Here is a 23,147-nt window from a genome sequence, read left to right on the forward strand (position 1 = left end):
GGCCAACAAGTAAACTATGATAAGTGATTATATTTCCTCATAGTCTCTTTAATTTCCAAAACTGAATATACTGAGAATCTATTATATTTATCTGGTACATATTTGAGGTTCAAGGATGTAATAGAAGTTTTCCAGTGAAAAACATAATAGAAATAGACTAATGGTCATTACATGACCTCAGAAAAGAAACATAATACACAATGCAAACATGATATTATACATCACTTTATAATTATTCTCTGGTTTATGCGTATACTGTATGTATAGGAAACACACATGGTATGTGTATTCCTATATGTAACAAGAAACAGGATAGAGTTAGAAAACATTAAAATGTTCTTGTAGACTTGGGATAGAAAGAGGATTTATTAGCAAGGAACTGATAGGAATTCTTTCCTGTTATTGGATAAGAGAACAACATGACAGGTTATGAACATGGATAAATATGCTTGAGAACAAGATCTCATAGGTATTCCAAGTGCATAGCCACACACAATCATTGCTAGAGGGGCTGCCGTGATTGTGGATATTGGTTTATTTCCATAATAATGAAGACAGGAACATTTTTAAAGCACATCTAGTTTTCTCCTGCTGTCCCTCCTTTCTGTCCTCCATCTCTCCCCCTGAATTGTAAGACCCTCCTTTTCTCCGTAGTGGGTATGCAAATCTTTCGGTGGATCGTGGTTGAACTCCAGACACCTTGGCCCAGCATGTGCAGCTCTTTGTTGTCTGGTTCCTGCCCATTTCCTGCCCTTCACTCCCCACTGCTCCATCCACACCTTGTATCCCAGACTCAACAGAACTGTATGAAGATCCCGTAACATCCAGATTGTCTCATTTCTCCATGCTTTTGCACATGCTTCTTCTCTCCCTCAATTGCCTTTTTTCCCTTCTCTGGAACTATATATAACCTGAAAGGTCATAAGTGAAGACTTGCCACAAGAGATAATAGAAGAACAATAGGCCACTGATGGCGAAGCCAGGGGCTTCTACCCTAAAGAAACAGAATCACAGCACTGGCGGCGGCCTTTCTCAGGCTCACCCTGCTCACTGCTGGTCAGCCTGATCATCCACACCAACAGGACTCATAGGAACTAGGGAGCCTCAATGGCTACAGTAGTCAAGAAAAAAACCAGCACCCAAGGGGCTAACACTGGAGCAGGACTAAAAACTCAGCCCAAACAGAAGAGGAGCCTGCCCACACAGAGTAGAGGAGGCTCTATGGATGAAATGACAGTGGAGAGCCTCCTCACTGGCCACCTTCACAGGGCTTCTGCCTCCACAGTACTGGGACTATGGAGATGAGAGGGGAGCATGCAGGGGAGAGAGGAGGCCAGTTTGCCCTGGACCATAGTCGACCCTCTGGAGATATGGAAGCATTTGTGCATGAGGGAGAATGTGCAGAGAAGCAATCGCAGAAATCTGTGAGAGCACCTTCTAAATATGGGCTTTTGTTTTACAACATGTCACTTGATAACACTGCTAGGAATATGTTCTCATACATAGTTTACATACAGCCTGTTAATATACTTCTTCTAAATTAAGTGTTCCTTTGGTCTATTTCAATTTCTAGTAGTTAGAAATTGAATTTTCTAATATCTTTTCCATATGACAAAGCCCATTGAATTTTGTGTTTATTAATGTTTTTCTTCTGTACTCTGAAATCCATCTGGAAATAGAGTATTTCTATAACTCTAGAATCCTCAGATTTGGCAATTCACATATTGTTTTTTTTTTTGTTTTTTTTTTTTCTCATCACTGGAAGCGTTTACTTCTATGAAGTATTTTTGGGAGTGAAAGGAAATAATTGAATTATTTTATTCCTTTAAAGGCTTAGGTTGTTATCAATGTTAATATAATAAATATATTTCAAGACAAATAAAAATTTTTGAGCACTATACCTCCAGAGCTGCATTAGACTGTTAGGAAGATAAGACGAAAAATTAGGCAGTCTTTGTCCTTAAAAACATATAATCTTATCAAAGACATTATCTAGAATTTATGAAAAGCTCAATGAAAAACTGCTTCTTTTATTCAGAGTTCAATATATGACAGCTTTAGTAATGCACAACCATAATAGTCAATTCTAGGTGTATCAAATGTATGGAATGTGGGGCACCTTCACTAAAGCCCATTCATAAGAAAGCCAGGCTGTCATGGCAGCCAAACACTCACACACATCTTTTGTCTTGCCCTGTGGGGTGAGTGTACTACCTCACTGATACCTAGTGGCAGAAGTGCTATGATAACCCTCTTGGGAACAAGATGGTCAAAGCCAAAGTGACTGCCATGGTGTACATGTGCTAAAGCTAATGTACTCTGTAGGATATCCCCTCAGCCTCACATATAGTGCCTACTTATTCATATTTGATACATAATTCTCATGTGCCATCAAATGACAAATTAAAGTAGCAAAATGTGTGGAGGTGGCAAGAGTTGCTACTGGAGTGTATTGAGCATCTAATAGTGATAAAAGATACCCAATCAACAAACTGCAGTACAGCATTACCACCACTAACCACCACCAAAAACATCAGTACAGACACAGCACCAGAACATATGGCTGTGTGTGGAAAGTTAGTGTAAATGTTAGGATATTACGGATTTGGAATTCGGTTATTGTATTATAGATGATGAGAACCTGAAATCGTAGCGTTTTATTTCTATTTAGAGTACTTTTTAAGACAATGGGCAGTTTAAAATGCATTTTAAAAAGTTTACCAGTCAATAGTTAAAATAAGTTTATCAATTTAAATTGTAAAGTGACCTAAAAAAACCTCACTAGCAACTCTTTAGCAATACTGCAAATAAAAAAAAAATTCCCATGTGAATATAGAAGAAAGATTATAAGGACACATATCATTAAACCAAATGCTTAATACCTGATAAACTTTCTTCATCAATAGCCTGAAGATTGTTCTCATTGATTTTAAGTTCTTCTAATGTAGATGGTAGTTCTGAAGGAATCTCTACCAAAGTGTTTCCATCCATATTCAGATGCATTAACTTCTTCAGAAGCTTAAAAAAGCAAATCTCAAAATTACTTGTTTATCTGGTCACAGATGTATAGTAATGTGTCTTATTTAACATTCAGTTTGCTGTAATTACTGAAGTCTTACACCTGTACTTACTCAGGTTTAGACAGGAATCCCCATATTCTCCCTGCTAGGTAGATGTTGATATTGTTTGTAGTATTTATTCCCAGGCATTTTCAGCAAACTACATTGGATGATTTTGTATTTCATACGACATATTTATCACCTATTACTGTGGTTTTATTAAGCAAGAGAAAGCTCCTGTCACCATTGGATTGTGTCTCAGCAATAGATACAAAGTTAATGAAATCATGCAGTATCATGAATCTGGCCTGGATATTAAAATTAGGACAGCAATTTGAATCCTTTCAATGTATTTGTAAACCTGAGTTTTCTATCGTCATCAAGAATCATGAAATAGCACTAATTATAGTGGAAATTCTTCCAAATGAAGTGCTACAAATATCACAAGCTATTCCTGTATGGTACCCAAACAGTTCTGACTGCCTGAGAAGTGAATCTCCATTTGTGGTTGCATGCTCGATAGCCATACTAGCCTTCACTACCAAAGGAGTGCTGCAGTTGGTCAGGTTTTAGTGAAGCCACGTGAACAATTTAGTGGTGCTCAGAGTCAAATTTCAGCAGTTTGGGAATGGGACAGAAAATTTAAAAACAAGCAAAGAAGATAATTTCCTACAGTGTCTTGCTTTTTGATCAAATTCAGGAAATGCACGAGTCCCAGGTGTCAGAAGGATGGCTAGCATGGGGCAGATACTCTGGGCCTGTGACAAACATGTACAGCACCTGGACTGTTCTCATCTGTCAGCCCAAAATCTGAATGAGAACCAGGAACTGAGCATTTAAGAGGCCAGCAATTTGTCCAAAGGGGATAAAGTTTGACCTTGCGGGATGTTGTATGTTTCACTTGGGTTTCTTAAAGCATACATATTTTTTAGTATTTGTTTATATACACAAACCTCTCCTTTCTTGCTTTTGCCTTTGTTTTGTTTTTCTGAAATTCCTTTTCTCCTTTTAAGAGAAAAAATTGTCAAATCTGAGTCTTTCAGAAGTTTATTCTGTGCTGTTTCCTCCCTTCTCTCCCTTTTTTTTCCCCCTCCAACCTATCCCCTTGCCAATTTTCATCAGAGTCCATTTGTTTTTCCAGAACCCCTCTTACTAAAGTATGCTTCATCAGATATTCCCCATGGCACAAAATAGGGAAGCTCTAACTTGCTGGCCTCAAAATGTTAATAGAATTTCCAGATTAAGCTATCTTTTCTTCCCAGAAATACCTCATGTACTAAGAGACCATATTTCAATATGTTTTCAGCTACTTGGGGGAAATTCACATTAGTTTTGTCATTAATGCTGTTGTTGGTACTCTAATGGTGAAGCATAGAAAAGGCAGCCAGAAACATGTGAAACAACAGACTTTTTTCAAGATAAAAATGAACACAGTTTACAGACATCAGAGAGGAAACTTTCTTAGGCAAAATACTACCTGTTAAAACATTTAACCCTTCCTCCCTTTCCTATCTCCACCTGCTGCTGGTACATGTCATGAAAAAACCATCTAAGCAGATTGTTACTCACGAATCAGAGTGTATATTTACCTTGAATGCTTTTGGACCTATGCCTGAAGAGGTGATATTATTGTTGCTCAGATCAAGCCTTTCCAAATTCGGTAATCCATTAAATGCTTCATCCGGAATGGAGGTGATGGAATTGCCTAGGACACACAGCAGTTGTGTTTTAGGCCTGTGTGTCTATACATACATGTATATGTGTGTACATGTATCACACACGTGCATGTGCTTTATCTGGAGGAGAAAACAATTCTCATAACAAGTATAGAATATATATTATGTAAACAAATGCACATTTAGGAAAATAACAAGACTGTAACTAGACTGTTTAACATAGTCAAAATTTTCACTCTAAGAACTTGTTATGTTTTAGATAAAACTGCTCTAAAATGCCAGAATACGGTTTGCTAGACAGTTCTGTTAACATACATTTTATAACAAGGACATGTTTCTGGAAAGTTATATAGAAACTGATTTTTATAGTTCTTCATATTTTCCCATTGACATTTAGTAGACCCTGGATCAGAAATACGATACTATTTTTTAATCAGGACATATCACTCACCTTCTCTGAGCATCAGTTTCCTTAATAAGCAGCTTGGGGAGATAATTGTCAGATTGCCATTAGATTTAATGTTTTACTTTTATGATTTTAATCCATAAAAGTTCCTGCATGCCTTAAATTTGTGGGGTTGTTTGGACATTTAGTTAAGTACAGTAGTCAATGATTTTAAACCCAGAAAGTGAGCTTACCAGAAATATGAATACTATAAAAACCACATGGTGACCTGCTTGTAAAACCAAGATATTGTGACTGAGCACAACTTATTTATCTTTCATAAGACTTTAGACTTTGACAAATTGAGTTTTCTTATGGCAGAGCACATCTGGCTGCAGGCTGCAGGAAGATGGGGCATTACTAGAGGAGTCTCTATATATGAGAAGAATTTCTTAGGAGGTCATAAGTGGTGTCAGGAAGGCCACGACACTGGTGGTGTCCCATCAGACTGGCCATCCTAAACAAAGGTGTTGGACTTTTTCTAATGAGTATTCATTATGGTCATTTATTACTTTGATGGTAGTTTATGATTTCCCCTAAGACACATCTGAAACTCTATTCAGATTCTTTCACTCCTGCTTCTGTGCCCAGCATGGGCCTTGTCATGCAGACAAATGCCCAAGTTTGTCAACCAACCCAGTCTCCCCGCCAACCAACTACACACGCACACACACACACATCTGGTCATGCCGTTCTTCTACTCAGAACCCTTCTAGGTGGCCCTATAAAAATATGATAAGCAAAAGATCTGGAGCACTCTATGTTCATCTGAATAGCTAAAATGAGGGGGAAAACAGCTGACAGGAAGTGGAGCTGCAGGACCTCTCCAACATAGCTGGCAGGAATGTGGCAGCCACTTTAGGGACTGTTTGGTAGTTTGTTATAAAGTTGAACATGCATTTACTTGTTACTCAGCAGTCCTACTCCTGGGTATGTACTCTAGAGAAAAGATAAATTAAACCTACACAAACATCTATACGCAGGTGTTTAAAGCAACCGTACACATAATTGACCCAAACTGGAAATTATCCAGCTGTCTTTCAGGGGGTACCTGTGGTTCATCCAAGCAATGAAACATCACTCAGCAGTGAGAAGGAGCAAGATACTGATAAATGCAACAGCCTCGGTGACCCTCAAAAGCAGTATGATAGCCCAACTGAAAAAGCTATGTACTGAATGATTCAATTTCCATGACATACTGGAAGAGGCAAAACTATTGAAAGAATGCATCAGTGGTGGCCAGGGCTGTGAAAGGAGAGATGTGAGGGAATTTGGGGAGGTGATGGAAATGTTCTATATCTTGATTGTGGTGGTGGTTACACGAGGGTTAAAACTATATACTTAAATTGGTGAATTGTACTGCATGTAAACAAAAGGGAGGAAATGCTAGAAAGCAATTCAAAATTGTTTTAAACTGGGCAGGTCAAACAATACATCTGTTAGCCAAATCTGGACTGCAGGCTGCGAGTTCACAGCCTCGGTGTTTATTTTAAATTACCTGTTCACCTGCCTGTCTCATTCCTTGGGACTATAAATTCTCAATGGGCCGACACACTTCTAGCAAAGTATCTGACAAAGTAGTAAGTCAGTTGTAGTCATATCATATCGTATCATAAGCTGTGCAGACTCAAGCAAGTTGCTTCTTACTTTCTGAGGGGATTTTTGGTAAAAGAAGGGCTAACACCTGCTTCATAGGTCTAAAATGAGGATTAACAGAGAAGATTAATGTAAAAGTGCTTTATAAAATGTAAGATCATGTCAGCATTTCAAGAGCAAGTAGTCTAGTGGCAACCACCAAGGTTAGCTCAGAAAATCTCCACTTGTGATCGAAGAACAAAGAGTTAGAGAAAATGAGGCCAAGGGGTCCTAGGAAAACTTTTATATCTGAAGTCCACTAAAATAAATCAAGCCTATGATCTTTTACACCCTATTACATTAATAAGGCCGCTGTTAATGACCATTTACCTTAGATCCTGAGCTGATGAGGTGATGGAAATGTTCTATATCTTGATTGTGGTGGTGGTTGCATATGTCAAAACTCAAGAACATGCTAAAAATAAATTTTTACTATATATAAATTATACCTCAGTAAAGCTAACTTTAAGAAAAAAGTCCATGGGAAATCATGATTTGATTTGGAGGAATTTGCTTTCTACCTGTGTAAACACCTATTTCCTCTGCAAAGTTTATATGTTTGAAGATTGTGAAATTAGGCTGTTTGGAGTCAATTTATATTATGAAATTAAAATATAACATTCATAGGATATTGAGAATTATTTACTTTTAAAGCGCAAGGTAAAACAGACATCAACATCTCTTACCAATGAGCTCCAGACTTGTTATCTCTGGTGCTGTTAGTGGTGGTATCTGTGAGAGGTCAGCACTGATGCAGCTGATGGTCCTGTAGGACAGAGAGCACCTGCTTGGCAGAGGAGGCATGCCTCTGGGAGGAGCAGGAACTGGGAGTTGAGAGGGCATCCTGAACACGTCTCCTCTGATGGTCTCATCCTCGTCTTTGTCTTCCTCCTCCCTTGCTGGGTTTCTGTGTTGATGGGCCTGCTTCACCTCCTCCCCAGGGCTCTGATCTTCCTCTTCTCTGCTCTGTCCCTCACTGGGAAGTCTTCCTGCATCCCCAGGTCCATGGATCTTTTTCTTTTGCTCCCTGTCTTCATTTTCTTTAATGTCTTCATCCTCCTCAAATTCAAGTCCCTCTTTTTTCAATGCTTGATCCATTTCCACCTGAGGAGGTGGCAATTGCTTCTGAAGTAAATGAGTAGGTTCTCTTTGTTCTGAAGAATCACCAGAAAATTCCGTTTTGTCATTTAATGTTGTACCACTGAGTAGTGAATAGGAGGCTACTCACCACACAAGGAGTAGACAGCAGGGGCAAGTTGTAATATTAATAAAAGGAAGAATCATAGTGAAAATGAAGTTAGTATTAGTCCCTTCAGGTATTGGAGTACAGCTTAATCATGAAATGCATCTTGAAATTTTTGCTTGAATAATTTTAATTTTAACTTTACTTCTATTTTGTAAGATCTACTATGGATAATTTTTGTTTTGCCTGTGGCCTTACTATTTATTTTTACTAAAGGGTCATACTACCTGGTGACTAAAGAGGGAATAATATTGCCACATGATGCAAAATGGTAATCAGTTTTATTGTGAGATTGCAATATAGTAAGACGTGATACCTTTATAATAATACTGTTCAATTCATTTGGGTTATTAATAATGTAAGAATTTGTACACTATCAGACATAAAAAAGTGAAACATGTATATATTACTTGCTTATGGTAGTAAAATTGACTTTTGTTTATAGATTTATTATTATTTTTGTCTAATTTTCTTTCAGCTCCTTGGGTCTAAAAGCATTCTCTGACAGAGAGTTCTCTTATTTTTTTCCACTCAGTATCCACTTAAGTCATTTTTACTTCTTGAGGCTTATAGAATACATCCAGGACTTAAATGATGTTGTTTTAACCTAGACATATGCATGAGAGTACTTTTTATTATTCCATGATGATGAGAGCAGAAATGTAATAGTAGAAAATTTATATAAATTTGTATTTAGATGTTAATATCTTAGGCTAACGAGGGGAAGATGTAGCTAAGATCAGACTTCATACTCACCCTCTGAATGAAGAGTTCTAAGGATGAGTGAGTTCAGTGCATAGATTTTCTTCCATCAAAATATACAAATTTACTTAATCATGTCCCTGCTTTTATTTGATACTATATATGTCACCCCCCCCCCCAAAAAAAAGTCTGTGAGTTATTTTTTTCATATCTCTGGTAGAAAATTCAAGAGGAGAATAGGAAGAAATTAGAAGGAAACTAAAGCTATCATATTGAAATATTTAAAATCCTTCTTGTAGATCCAAGTTTATTTTTCCAAAATAATTATAGTATTTCCTTTGAAAAATATTTGAGAATTTCTGAATCTTGCCTTTATAAACTTTGTGTTTCACTCCTAAGAAGTCAGTTTAATTATTAAACACTTATTTTTTTAACATTTTTTAGAAGTCATAATACCTTAGTAAAATAATTGGTAGTAGCTACCAAAATATAATTCCTGAATATTCTGAAGTTCTTCTTGACAGGAGACTTTTGTAGACACCCACTCTGTGATCATCCTGTGTGTGTAAACAATCTACCTTGATCATAGATAAAACACATCCCAATCCCTTCTCATCAAATTATTTAACATGCATTTGTTTCATAATTCATTGGCTAGACTTTTCTTGGGGCAGACCTGCACCTCCCTCCCAAGGATTCTGTACTCCATCAGGTATGAGCTTCATAGGATAAGGGGACAGAAGCAGCCAACGAAACCCCATAGCTTAACCTTCCTCTGCAAAGCAGTGCCACAAAAGAAAGCACTGCTCCAAATAGACTGGAGAGTTGGGCTTTATTCTGTCTACATATACACTCCTCCCTTTGTTCACCATGAGTTCTTAATTTTCTTTTGGAATAATAATTGTACCCACGTTGTGTTGCGCTAAGTGAGATAATGCATGTAAAGGACTAAGCAGAGCTCTTCATACATACTAAGAACTCAGGGACTGTCGGCTGTGTAAATTCTGTCACTACATTTCTAAAGCCAAGAGTCAAATGTGGAATGCGATCTAGTCCTAGTTTACTTCTTCTGATAGAGCTAGAACTGGAAAGCCAAGATCTTTTATTTCTGACCCCTACTATATGCTTTTCCAAGTGGTTTCTATGTTTATCATAATTGTGCCAATATTTTAAGTACTCTGATGACTAGTTTATGATGATTTAAAACTTAAGGTAAGTATATGATTTCACTTATATGCGAATCTAAGGAACAAAAAGAACAAACCAATCAAAAACAGACTCACAAATATAGTGCACAATTTGGTGAAGGCCAGAGGGGAGGTGGGTTGGAGGAGGCTGGGAGAATGGGGTGAAAAGTTAAAGAAGTACAAATTAGTAGTTGATAATTGGTCACAGGGATAGGGAGCATGGCATAGGGAATGCAGTTAGCATTAATATGATGGCTAGGTGAAGAGCCAGGGCATCAAGGGAGCAACTGGAGTGATCGTTTTATGAACTATATAGATGTCTAACCAATTTACCGTATATTTGAAACGAATTGAAATAAATTTTTTTAAAAACTTAAGGTAAAAGACAAAATGAAAACATATGGAAGTTAAGGACCAAATCACATGTGATATTTTGTTTTGGCTAAATATGTATACCGGTATCAGAGCAGACCGGGCAGCATTCTCCTGCAGGTGTAACTGTTTGGGGGCACATCTGAGGGTGGCACATGGTTTCATCACAAAGCACTCTTCCATTTGAGCAGAGGCAGGTAGTGCAGGGCTCAGGAGACCATACAGCTTTGTTGTACATGGTTATCCCATTCACCAAACAGTGTCCTTTCTTTCCTAAAACAGAACATAAGACATTTAAATTCCTTGTGTGGTTACCAGCCCCTGTGAATAGAAGTGAGTACACTGTGAAGTCAGATAGATAGAACCACAAAAGAATAGCATTCTATGTGTATTCATGCTTGGCTGTAACCCTCTGAAATGCTTTTCATGTGCTCTTCTCTCAACTTCTCTCTTAGGCTCAGAGTGACCTCCTCACGGTAACTTGACTCTGTGAATTGTGCTTCCATCCTGTATCTGTCAGGATGGCTAAGTTATACAAGAATAGATATGTGGATAAGTATGTCAACTAAGCAGGCCATTAGACAGTAGATTTGAATACTAGAGGGAATATTTTACTTCCGACCTTAGTCATTCCTAATAACTCTTCTCTATCTGATAAGCCATTGTTCCCAAATTCCACCCCCAAATGGGCTCTCACATTTGTTCCCCGCTTCCCCTCACCACTGTGTCATCCCAATTCAGGCCATACCCTATCTCTCATTTGGTTACTTAAAGTAGACTAATCTCAGTCACCTAGTTCTTCTTGTGGAAAAATAGATACATATAAGTTTTTTCTGATTATAAAGGTACTATACTCAAAATTACTATAATCAAAATTCCAACAGCCTTTTTTTGCAGAAAAGGAAAAGTTGATCCTCAGATTCATACAGAATCACAACAGGCCCCAAATATCCAAAATATCTTGGGAAAAAAAAAAAAGAACAAATTTGGAGAACTCACACTTCCAGATTTCAAAACTAACTACAAAGCTGCAATAATCAGCTCATGGTGGTGTGGTACTAACAAAAGGATAAACATATAGACAGACCAATGGAATATCGAAAGTCCAGAAATAAACCCATACATCTGTGGCCAAATGATTTTTGACAAGAGTGGCAAGACCATTCAATAGAAAACAATAGTCTCTTCAACAAATGGTGCTGGGACAACTGGATATTCACATGCAAAAGAATGAAGCCATCTTCTACTTCACACCAAATATAAAAATTAACTCAAAGTGGATCAAAAACCTAAATATAAAAGCTAAAACTGTAGTACTCATAGGAAAAAGCATAGATGTACATCTCCGTGCCCTCCTCGGATTTTCAGGTATAACTCCAAAAGCATAAACAACAAAAAATAGATAAATTGGACTTCATTGAAATTAAGATTTTGGTGCATCAAAGGACATTTAGAAAGTATAAGGACAGTTTACACAATGGGAGAAAATAGAAAATATTTTTGAATCATATTTGATAAAGGCCTAATATCCAGAGTATACATAAAGAACTCTTAAAACTTAACAACAGAAAGACAAACAACCCAATTAAAAAACGAACAAAGGACTTGAATACACATTTCTCAAAGAAGACAACAAGCACATAGAAAGGTGTTCAACATCATTAGTCATTAGGGAAATATAAATTAAACCACAGCAAAATACCACTTCACATCCACAAGAATGGCTATATTTAAAAAAATGGAAAATAACAAATGTTGCCAAGGATCCAAAGGAATTGGAATCTTTGAACATTTGCTGGTTGTTATATAAAATGTGTCACCTTTATGGAAAACATTTGGTATTTCCTTAAACATAGAATTATCATATGGCCCAGCATTTATATTCCCCATATTCTTCTTCTAAGTATATACTCAAGAAAATTGAAAACAAGAGTTCACATAGAAACTTGTTCACAAGTGTTTATAGCTGTGCTATTTACAGTAGTCAAAGGTAGAAACAACCCAAAGTAGAATCAACAGATGAATGGATAAACAATATGTAGTACATCTATATCATGGAATCATATTCAGCCATTAAAAAGAGTGAAGTACTGACACACAGCAACATGGATGAACCTTGAAATCATTATGTTAAGTAAAAGAAGCCAGACACAAAAGGCTGCATATTATGACTCCTTTTATATGACATATCCAGTATAGGCAAATTTTAAATACAGAAAGATTAGTAGTTGCCAGGGGCTGGGTTTAGGGGAAACTGGGAAGTGACTGCTTAATATATACGGAGTTTCATATTGGGGTGAAGAAAATGTTCAGGAACTATAGCGGTAATGGTTACATAACATTGTGAGTGTACTAAGTGCTACTGAATTGTACACTTTAAAATGTTAAAATGATAAATTTTATGTTATGTGTATTTACCACAATTATTTTATAAAAAAGCACTATTAGACCACTGGAAAACATTTTAGGTTAATTGAGAAATGTTTAGTATACATCTTCTGTGCTTTTTTATGCACACTACCCTATATTACATACTTTAAAACAGATTCGAGATCACATTATGCATACTTTTTAACCTTTTTATTTTTTATTATAGCTTAGATAACTTTTCACTTAACTAGGGAAAATGACCTCATCATTCTTTAGCAGTTGTGGGTACACTATTATTATCATATGTTTTTAGTAAGATTTCCCAGCCTCCGACTTTTTCTTCTCCCTATCATGCTGTAAATGTGACCTAAATTGTGTACTTTCATGGTGATTATATGTTATTTCTGTTAACTTTGTGGAAATAACATCATTTAGAAGCATTTGGCCACAGAATATTATCTGGTGATTTTTTTTTTTTTTTGGTCATTTGAAAGTTTTATGTAAACTATATAATTTTTTTGTTGTTGTTCCAAACCTGCAAAAATGGGGACCATTAAATACTAGTTTTTAAAAATGCTTAGTTGAAGTTTTGGAAGAATTTCCAATCTTTTCAGCCTTTAAAAATTCATTGGTTTAGTCTGTATAAAATAAAATCAGTGGCTTAACTATTTTTTTGTTGAAAATTTTTGATTGAAAATATTTACTAGCCATGTATAGAATCATCTGAATAATTTGTTTTATATCTTAGATGATATATCATTATAAATGAAAAATCAGTTTATAAATTTATGTGTATATTATCTATGTTATGATAACAACTATTTAAAATACATGACATAGTTAACAGACTAGAAATAAAACAAAATAGTAATTATGATTTCGTAAGTATAGTTGTAGGATAACTGGTTTTTTTTTCTGTTTTCCAGTTTTATATTCTAAATACATTCTGTAAATGATTTTTAACATTAATTTAAAATTTATCTTTGTGGATTAAACCAAAAGATAATATAAGTTAAAAAATTTTTTAAATTATCTTCATGGAGGTTCTTTCTCCCTCTCTCTTTAGTACTGTTTTCTTACCTGGCAGCACATTATAGCTTGTTTCTACTCCAAGAAACCTTATAAAGGATTCAGACTTCTCCTCCATGCTGTAATCCAAGCTAACCATGGGAAATGTTGCTGTTGGTGTCCCCATTGTTGTCTGCTGCATTCCAGGCTGTCTACTGGATCTGTGGTTTGGCAAAGAACTTTTCTTCAATCTTCTGTAATACATCTTCCTTTTTTGCTTCCTAGGAATTGTTTCATTTTGTCCAAAGTCAGTTTGGAAAATGATAAGCAGAAAAATACAGAATAGACCTGCAAACTTCATGCTTGCTTTTTCACCATCCAGTTCCTAGAATGAGAATGAAACAATTTTGGAGTTAGTGGTGACTAACTTTTTACCTCTGAAATCTGGCTTATAATTGCCTACATTCTTCAGCAGAGAGTCTTTGAGAAATAACACATGATAGTGGGCTCTATGCTATACTATTACTGCCAAATCAGAATTTAGAATTTTTCTATTAGAATCAAGAAACATCTAATCTATAACAGGCATGAGCAGACTTTTCTATAAAGGACCAGATAGTAAATATTGTAGGCTTTACAGGCCATATGTTTTCTTTCATAACTATTCCACTAGGCCTTTGTAGCACAAAAGCAAAAAATATGTACACAGATGGGTGTGGCTGTATGCTGATAAAACTATTCAATTGGTCAAACTTGGCACCTGGGCCATTGTTTGCCACCGTCTCTCTGGACTGCTGTGTTTTAGGTTTTTGGAGGTTACTCAAGAGATTTCTGAGTAAGTTATTTTGTGACTGACATCATCGAAAACTCATTTTCCTAGCTCTTCTATTTTGTTTTTTATACTCTAGCTTTATAATTTTCTTTATTGGGTGCAGGGACATGATTACACTATATAAAAATAACAGTAAACTAGCATCAGTTACAAAGAGATAAGAGGGACAAAGCATCTCTTAGCCAGTCTCAGGAACAGCACAGGGCCCTGCACATGGTAAAGCTGAAAAACACATACTTCAGTACTCTCGATGAGAAAGACTAAATGTGTCAGAGGCTGGTTGAAGGATCGCCAGGCCATGTGCTCTGGCCTGCAGTTAGTCCTACAAGGAAAGGTTTGTACAGTGTCCATTGCCCCTCTGAGCTTAGAGCCATTGTCTTCACCCTTACCCCTCCGTGGCAGCTCTTCCTTTGCTGTTCTTCCCTCAGGTCCCCTCATTGTCATTACCCTCTGAGATGGAGTGCCCTCTCCACACAGCCAGGATGTTTGGAGCAGAATCTGAAACCCTAGGGACCCTAAAGACCCAGGATCATTAGTTAAAGTGGCAGCCTTGCTCGGTGATAAAATTTATTCCACTCCTCACAGGCCTGTCTCGATCATTTCTGTCAACCAGTACAAAACTGTTATATTTCAGAAAACATCCCTCTGGCGGGTGATGGGCAAGAATGGTAAAGTTTTAAGGTGATATTATATACAGAGATTAAAACTCCATAGTTCTGGTCAAGATGTCTGAGTAAGTAGATGCTGTGCTCGCCTCTTCTCACAACCACATCAAAATTACAACTAAACTATAGAACAGCCATCATTGAGAATCACCTGCAGTCTAGCTGAACGGAAGTCTTATAACTGAGGACATACAGAAGAAGCCACATTGAGACTGGTAGGAGGGGCGGAGATGCGGATCAGGCTGGTCCCACCACCACATGTGGTGGTTAAAAATGGGGAGGGATACCTCCGCTGCAGAGGTCCCCTCTGAGGAGCAAGTGGTCCCAGCCACACACTGGGCTACCCAGCCCAGGGTCCCAGTGACAGGAAGAGAAGTCCCCATAGCTTCTGGCAGTGAAAACCAGCAGAGATTGTGACTGAGTGAAAAGGAGGGTTGCTGGAGTCCCTGGTGTTCCTCTTAAAAAGCCCTCACACAGACTCACTCATTCTGCGCCTCCAGTGCTGGGGCAGCACCTCGAAAGGCACTAGGGACATACCTACAGGGAGGAATGGAATTGTCTGACTTCAGGGCAATGGCTGGAGGTATAGCTTTCTCCCAGACAGAAGTGCCAGCAGAAGCCATTGTTCCTTTGTTGAGTCCTCCCCTCACCCAGTGTGTACATGTAAGCAGTTGCCAAGTCTAATTCTCCATCAACCTGGCTAACACCATTCACCCTGCCCTGATGATACCCTGAGACTCCGCCCCACCCAAATTTTGGGTCCACCCAAGCATATCCAGTGGCTTTTCCATACAAATGGCCTATCTAGGCTCATGCTATGGACTTTACTAAAATCTTTCAAAAGTTTACAACCTCAAACAATCAACATCTGGCCTTGGCATGCCCAGTACCTCTTGCTAAGCAGCCCCAAACCTGGCACTCGTGGCAGCCAGCACTGATTCTCAGCTTAGCCTCTCCCAGGCACTCCCAAGGCACACACAAGTGGCAACCACCTGCAGACCATTTTGTAGCTCATACCAGGTAGTGCTGGGCAGGGCATAGACAGCAGCTGACCTTGGCCTGCAACAAAGTTTCTCCCAAGAGGCCCCAGAATCAACACATTGGGTGGCTGGCTTCAGACCATAACAGAGCACTACCCATCACCTTCACCAAAGACCCAAAAGGCAGACTGGGTAGGCACCAGAGCCCTGCTCTGTAGGATCAGCTCCTGCACAACAGCTCCTCTACTGTAGTCACAGCCAGTTCTTATAGCCAATCAGCCTGAAGGTCAGTCCCTCCCACTGACATGCAAACAGCAACAGAGGCTCATCTACAACAGGAGGGCACATACAAACCACACGAGGGACACAGCTGGAGCATCTGGCTCAGTTGACCAAGGAGACAAGGCCCTACAGGTCACTTACTATATAAGACCACACTATCAAGATTGGAAGACATAGCAGATGTACCTAATACATAGAAACAAACACAGGGAGACAGAAAAAAAAAAAAAAAGTCCCAAATGAAAGAACAGAACAGAGCTCCAGAAAAAGAACTAAACAAAGTGGAGACAAGCAATTTATCAGATGCAGAGTTTGAAACACTGGTTATAAGGATGTTCAATGATCTCATTGAACTTCAACACTGACATAGGAAGCATAAAAATGGAGATAGAAAACATGAAAGAACTAATCAAAAATAGAGAATGCAATAATTGAAATAAAGAATATATTAAAGGGGACCAAGAGTAGATTAGATGAAGCAGGGGATCAAATCAGCAATTTGGAAGATAAGGTAAAAACACCCAATCAGAACAACAAAAGGAAAAAAACCCCCCCAAATGAGGACAGTTTTAGGGGCTTGTGGTACAACATCAAGTGTACTAATATTCTTATCATAGGGGTACCAGAAGGAGAAGAGAGAAAGCAGAGAATTGAAAACCTATTTGAAGAACTAATGATATAAAACTTCCCTAACCTGGCTAAGGAAATAGACATACAATCCCAAGAAGGAGAGAGTCCCAAACAAGATGAACCCAGAGGCTCACACCAAGACACATCATAATTAAAATGCCAAAGGTCAATAACAAAGAGACTCTTAAAAGCAGCAGAAGAAAAGCACTTAGTTACTGACAAGGGTGCTCCCATAAGACTGTTGAAGGGATTGGCACGAAATATTCAAAGTGATGAAAAGCAAGGACCTACAACCAAGATTATTCTACCCAGCAAAGCTATCATTTAGAATTGAAGGACAGATAAAGAACTTCTCAGACAAGAAAAGGCTAAAGGAGTTTATCTCTACCAAACTAGTATTACAAGAAATATTAATGGAACTTCTTTAAGAAGAAGAAAAAAATAATAAAATGGCAATAACTACACATCTATCAACAATTATTTTAATGTAAATGGATTAAATGCTTCAATCAAAAGGCATAGGGTGGCTAAATGGATAAGAAAATAAGACCTTAACATATGCTGCCTACAAGAGATTCACTTCAGAACTGAAAGTAAAGAGGTGGAAAAAGATATTTCATGAAAATGGAAACAAAAAAAGCTGGGGTAGCAATACTTATACCAGATAAGTATAAGTACTAGAGACAAAGAAGGATCCAGTAAACCCATTTCTGGGTATTTGTCTAAAGAAACCTAAAACATGACTTCGAAGGGACATGTGCATCCATACATTCATTGCAGCATTATTTACAGTAGTCAAGATATGGAGTCAGTCTAGGTGTTTGTTGGTTGATGAACGGATAAAGAAGAGATGGTACATATTTACAGTGGACTATTACTCAGCCATAAAAAGAATTAAATCTTGCTGTCTGCAACAACGTGGATGGAACTAGAGCATATTGTGCTAAGTGAAGTAAGTCAGACAGAAAGACAAATGTCATGTGATTTCACTTATATGGAATCTAGAGTATGGTATAAATGAACAAATAAAACAAATAAGCTCATACATACAGAGAACATTTTGATGGTACTGGATTGGGAGGGGGTCAGGGGAACAAATGAAGGGAGGAGGGTATTAAGAGTTACAAATTTTAAGTTACAAAATAGTTATGGAGATGTAGAATATAGCATGGGGAATGTAGTCAGTAGTATTGTAGCAATTATGTATGAATTTATCAGGATGATCGCTTCGTAAGTTATATAAATGTCTCGAATCACTGTGTTATACACCTGAAACTAATATAATATTGTATGTCAACTGTAATTGGGAAAAAAATCTTTGGGAAAAAAAACTCCAAATTGCAAAGAAGGGACTTTGAAGGCTCAAAGGGCCAACAGTAGCTACAGACTCTGTCAACCAGCAATCTTGTTGGGATCTTAGGAAATAGCTAAGAGACCCTCTAAGCATTTGATTCAATTTTTCTGTATGAAACAAAGTGATCTGTTGACATCCAGATGCTGTTATCTTTAGGTCTGCTTCAAAACCTGTGCGTAGCCCTGGGAATCTCAAGGGCATCTGAATGGAAGACCATATACTATGGGTAAAGCAGGGCTTCCTCATCACAGTGCCTGCCACCCACATGTGTAGGAAATGGGGGTGATCAGTGTCAAGTCCAGCCAAATATTGTGATTTGCTCTCAGTAAATACCTACAATGATTGTAGCAAACACGGTGTTGACAACCTGGGTCCTTTGCGTAGGTACAAATGTCTCTCACTGACCTGTTTTTGACATTTTGCCATATGGTACCTCTTCACCTGGAGTTCAAGAATGAGAGCACTCTTTTGTTGGTGGTTTTCATCCCCGCATTGCCAACCTTCTTGCTAGAGGGACCTCATGAAGTAGCGATTCTTGGAGAAGCTGGAAGTTAGTTCATGGTCACCTCCTAGAGAACCTGCCAGCCATTGTACCAGTTTTGTGACAAAACTTAACAAATCTTTCTGTTTCCATCCAAGATGGAGTAATATACCAGATATACTTTCCTACCTAAAACAACTTAAAATTCAGACAAAATGCATGAAATAACATTTTCAAACATTAGACACGGAATAGACCAAGATAGATTCCTGAGAGGGAACAAAATCCAAGGTGAGCCCCCATTTATTGCCTTAAGGGAGTTCCTTCCCAGGCTGCAGCCCAGGGAAGGGACCCAGGCAGAGTCCTACAGGCTCCCTCAGTTGTAAAGACAGACCTGGGGGTCTGGTGATTCCAGTGAGGCAAGAGTTAGCAGAGCAGAGTACAGAGAGGTGAGAGCTACCCAGATAAAGTCTTCTAGAGACTTCAAGTCTTCAGCTGAGTACTGATCAGCACATTTGTGTGAGTAAACTACTCGATACTGGAGAAAAACTACCATAAAAGAAAAATCCCTGGGACTTAAAAAAGGCTGTGCAGAGTTTGTGTGCCCACTAGTCAGAGTGAAAAACCTGTACTTCACATGGCATCAGGTGGAGTACTCAGGACACTGGCACAGCAGAGGAAACAGTTCACCTTAGACTAATGGCTGCCCTGATCCTATTTAACAAAACTGAGCAACAAGCCTTTCTGAGAGGATCAAACTGTGTACAATAACTTAACCATATCCCAGAGCGCCTAACAGTGCTTGAGAATCCAGCAAAAATTTACCAGGCACACAAGAAGCAGGAAGAATTAACCCATAATAATGACAAAAATCAATCTATTTAAACCAATCCAAAAATGATACAGCTGACATAATTATTCAGTAGGTCACTAAGTTATTATAACTATATTCTATATGTTCAAGAGGTAGAGAAAGATATTTAAAGAGATCCAAATCAAAAATTTTAAAAAATGGAAACTAGAATGTGAGAGAGAAAAACTACACTACAAGGGAAGAATAACACATTAGATATCAAAGAAGAAATTAGTGAACTTGAAAGCAGTTATAGATATTATCCAAAATGAAATACACAAACAGACACAAAATTAGTAAAAAGCATGAACAGAGCATCACTTTGCTGTAAGATAACTACAAAGCAATGGAATAACTATATGTCCATTTCCAGTCCCCAAAGAGCTAGGGAGGCACAAAAATATTTATATATAAAGAAATAAAGACTGATCATTTTCCAAGTTTGATGAAAATGATATACCCACATATCTAAGCTCAATGAACCCCAAACATTAGGAATATGAAGAAAATTATACCAAATATTTATCATATTCAAACTGCCTTAAAACCAGTGATAAAATCTTAACAGAGAAAAAGACAAAGTTATGAATAAAGGCAGACTTCTCATCAGAAACAGTACAAGCTAGTGACAGTAGAGCAACATCTTTAAGGTACTGAAAGAAAAGATAATTGAATATTTAATACTCTTAACTGTTCAACAGTTGCATTTATTAATACAATAATAGTGTATTTTGGTGTGTTTATGACAGGTAGAAGTAAAATGTATGAGAACAGAAGCAAAGAGGAGGAAGTAGGACATGTAAATATGCTGTTGTAAGGTTCCTATACTATAAGCAAAATGGAAAAATATCTCTTGAAGGTAAACTGTAATAAGTTAAAGATGCATATTATGAGCCCTAAGAGTTACCGGTAATAAGCCAATAAAGGAAATAGAGTAGAATAGTGAGAAATAATCCAAAACATATGTAAATTATTAAATGTAAATTGATTAAATCCCACATTTAAAAGGCAGAGACTATCAGATTGAGTTTTTAGAAAGTAGGACCCCAGTAGATGCTACCTATAAGAAACTTACATAAAGATACAAATGGGTTAAAGTTAAGAGGGTGGAAAATATATACCATGGTAACACTAATCAAAAGAAGAGCGGAATATGGGGATGTAAGGTACAGCATACAGAATATAGTCAGCTGGATACTAACTTACCAAGGTGATCACTTTGTCAGTTATATAAATGTCTAATCACTATGACATATACCTGAAACCAATATAATATTGTATGTCAACTATAATTGAAAAATAAAAAATAAAGAATAGTGGAATGGCTATACTAATATAAGATGAAATGGATAAGATGAAGAATATTAGCAATCATAAAGAGAGCCACTGCATAATGATAAAGAGATTTTTTTCTTCATGCAGATACAACAATCCTAAACCTTCATACACTTAACAATGCAGCTTCAAAATACATGAAGAAAAAATTAATAAAACTTTAAGAAGAAATAGACAAATTTATAGTTACCATCCAAATTTTCTACTTTTCTGTCTCAAATATTGATTTTAAAAATAGTAGATTGCAAGTTAAAACAACAAGATAGCACTATACAGTTATTAGAATGGACAAAATAAAAAACACTGACAGCACCAAATGCTGGCAAGGATGTAGAGCAACAGGAATTCTCATCCATTGGTGATGGGAATGCAAAACGGTACAGCCTCTTCGGAAGATAGTTGGGCAATGTTTTAGAAAACTAAATATGTTCTTAAACATATAACCCAGCAGTCATGTTCCTTGGTATTTACCCAAATGAGTTAAAAACTTATGTCCACACAAAAACCTACACATGGATGCTTACAGCACCTTAATTCACAATTGCCAAAACTTGGAAGCAACTAATATTTTCTTCAGTATGTGACTAGATAAACTGCAGTCTATCCAGACAATGGAATATTATTCAGTGCTAAAAAGAAACAAGCTATCGATCCACATAAAGACATGGAAGAACCTTAAATGCATACTACTAAGTGAAAGAAGCCAATCTGAAAATGCTGGTATTATATGATTACAACTATATGGCATTCTGGAAAAGACAGTAAAAAATCATTGGTTGCCAGGGGTTGGTGTTATGGGGGAGGGATGAATAATTAGAACACAGAAGTTTTTAGGGCAGTGAAAATTTTCTGTAATACTGTCATGATGTATACATGTCATTGAACATTTATCTAAATCCATACAGTGTATAATAAACAACTGTGAATTGTGAATTATGGATGTGGTTATAATGATGTATCAATATAGGTTCATCAGTTTTAACTTGCTATGAACCTAAATATGATAATTGTCATATTTAAAAAACATTGTTAACATCAGTGTTTACCCCTTAAAATCAGGAACAATGAGAAGGTGTCTGGTCTCACCACTTCTTCTCAACATTTTACTGAATGTTCTAGCCAGTATAGTAATGTAAGACCAAGAAGTAAAACGCATTCAGATTAGAGAGGAAGAAGTAAAACTGGCTTCATTCACAAATGTCTTGGTCATCTATGTAAAAAATCCTATAGTGCCTATGAAAAAGCTTCTACAACTAATAAGAGCTTAGTGAGGTTTCAGGATTCAAGATCAAGATCAGTGATAGAGGGACTGCAAATTGGTATGGCCACTATGGAAAGTGGTAGGGAGGTTCTTCAAAAAACTAAGAATTGACCTACCATATGATCCAGCAATCCCTCTACTGGATATTTACCCCAAATACTTGAAAGCTCATATTCAAAAAGATATTTGCACACCGATATTCATAGCAGCATTATTCACAGTGGCCAGGACATGGAAGCAACCGAAGTGTCCTATGATAGATGATTGGCTAAGGAAGCTGTGGTACATATATACAATGGAATATTACTCAGCCATAAGAAGAGATGAAATACTGCCATTTGCGACAACATGAATGGACCTTGAGATAATCATGCTAAGCGAAATAACCCAGACAAATGTTGAAAATCACCATGATGTCACTTATATGTGAGATATAAACCTAAAAGCAACAAATGAACAGGACAAGCAAACAGAGACTCATGGACATGGACAATGGACAGTGGTTACCAGAAGAGAGGGGGGAAATTAAAAAATTAAATGAAAAAATTAAAAAAAGATCAGGGATAGAAAAATAAAGGTTATTTCTATAAGCTAACAACAATCAGGAAATTATGTTCAAAATATAACACCATTTTTAATAGCATAAAAATGTGAAATCCTGAAAAGATAATTTTGACAAAAGATATACAAGATCACTGCCCTGAAAACTATAATGCATTGCTGAGATAGAGGAATAAAGATCTTAACTGTGTTTATGGATCAGATGACTTAGTTTTA

At 37.2% G+C, this 23,147-nt stretch overlaps 2 protein-coding genes across 4 annotated transcripts in view; one reads left to right on the forward strand and one right to left on the reverse strand.

The window, feature by feature from the left end:
- CENPP (centromere protein P) overlaps window positions 1–23,147 on the forward strand; it is a 207,293-nt gene that overhangs the window by 137,091 nt on the left and 47,055 nt on the right. The window lies entirely within an intron of this gene.
- The window catches only part of ECM2 (extracellular matrix protein 2), a 42,251-nt gene that overhangs the window by 10,104 nt on the left and 9,000 nt on the right, over window positions 1–23,147 (reverse strand). The window contains exons 2-6 of one of the 2 annotated variants that reach the window (XM_006922800.3): window positions 13,770–14,082; window positions 10,404–10,592; window positions 7,502–7,969; window positions 4,649–4,764; window positions 2,883–3,018 (exon numbers count right to left, since the gene is read on the reverse strand). In XM_006922800.3, the coding sequence (XP_006922862.1) occupies window positions 2,883–3,018; window positions 4,649–4,764; window positions 7,502–7,969; window positions 10,404–10,592; window positions 13,770–14,058 (1,198 nt within the window). In that variant the 5' untranslated portion in view covers window positions 14,059–14,082. Of the gene's footprint in view, window positions 1–2,882; window positions 3,019–4,648; window positions 4,765–7,501; window positions 8,036–10,403; window positions 10,593–13,769; window positions 14,083–23,147 lie in introns of both variants that reach the window. The other variant, XM_006922799.3, reaches the window with a different exon arrangement.

This window comes from Pteropus alecto, unplaced genomic scaffold (genome assembly GCF_000325575.1).
Source record: "Pteropus alecto unplaced genomic scaffold, ASM32557v1 scaffold129, whole genome shotgun sequence".
NCBI lineage: Eukaryota > Metazoa > Chordata > Mammalia > Chiroptera > Pteropodidae > Pteropus > Pteropus alecto.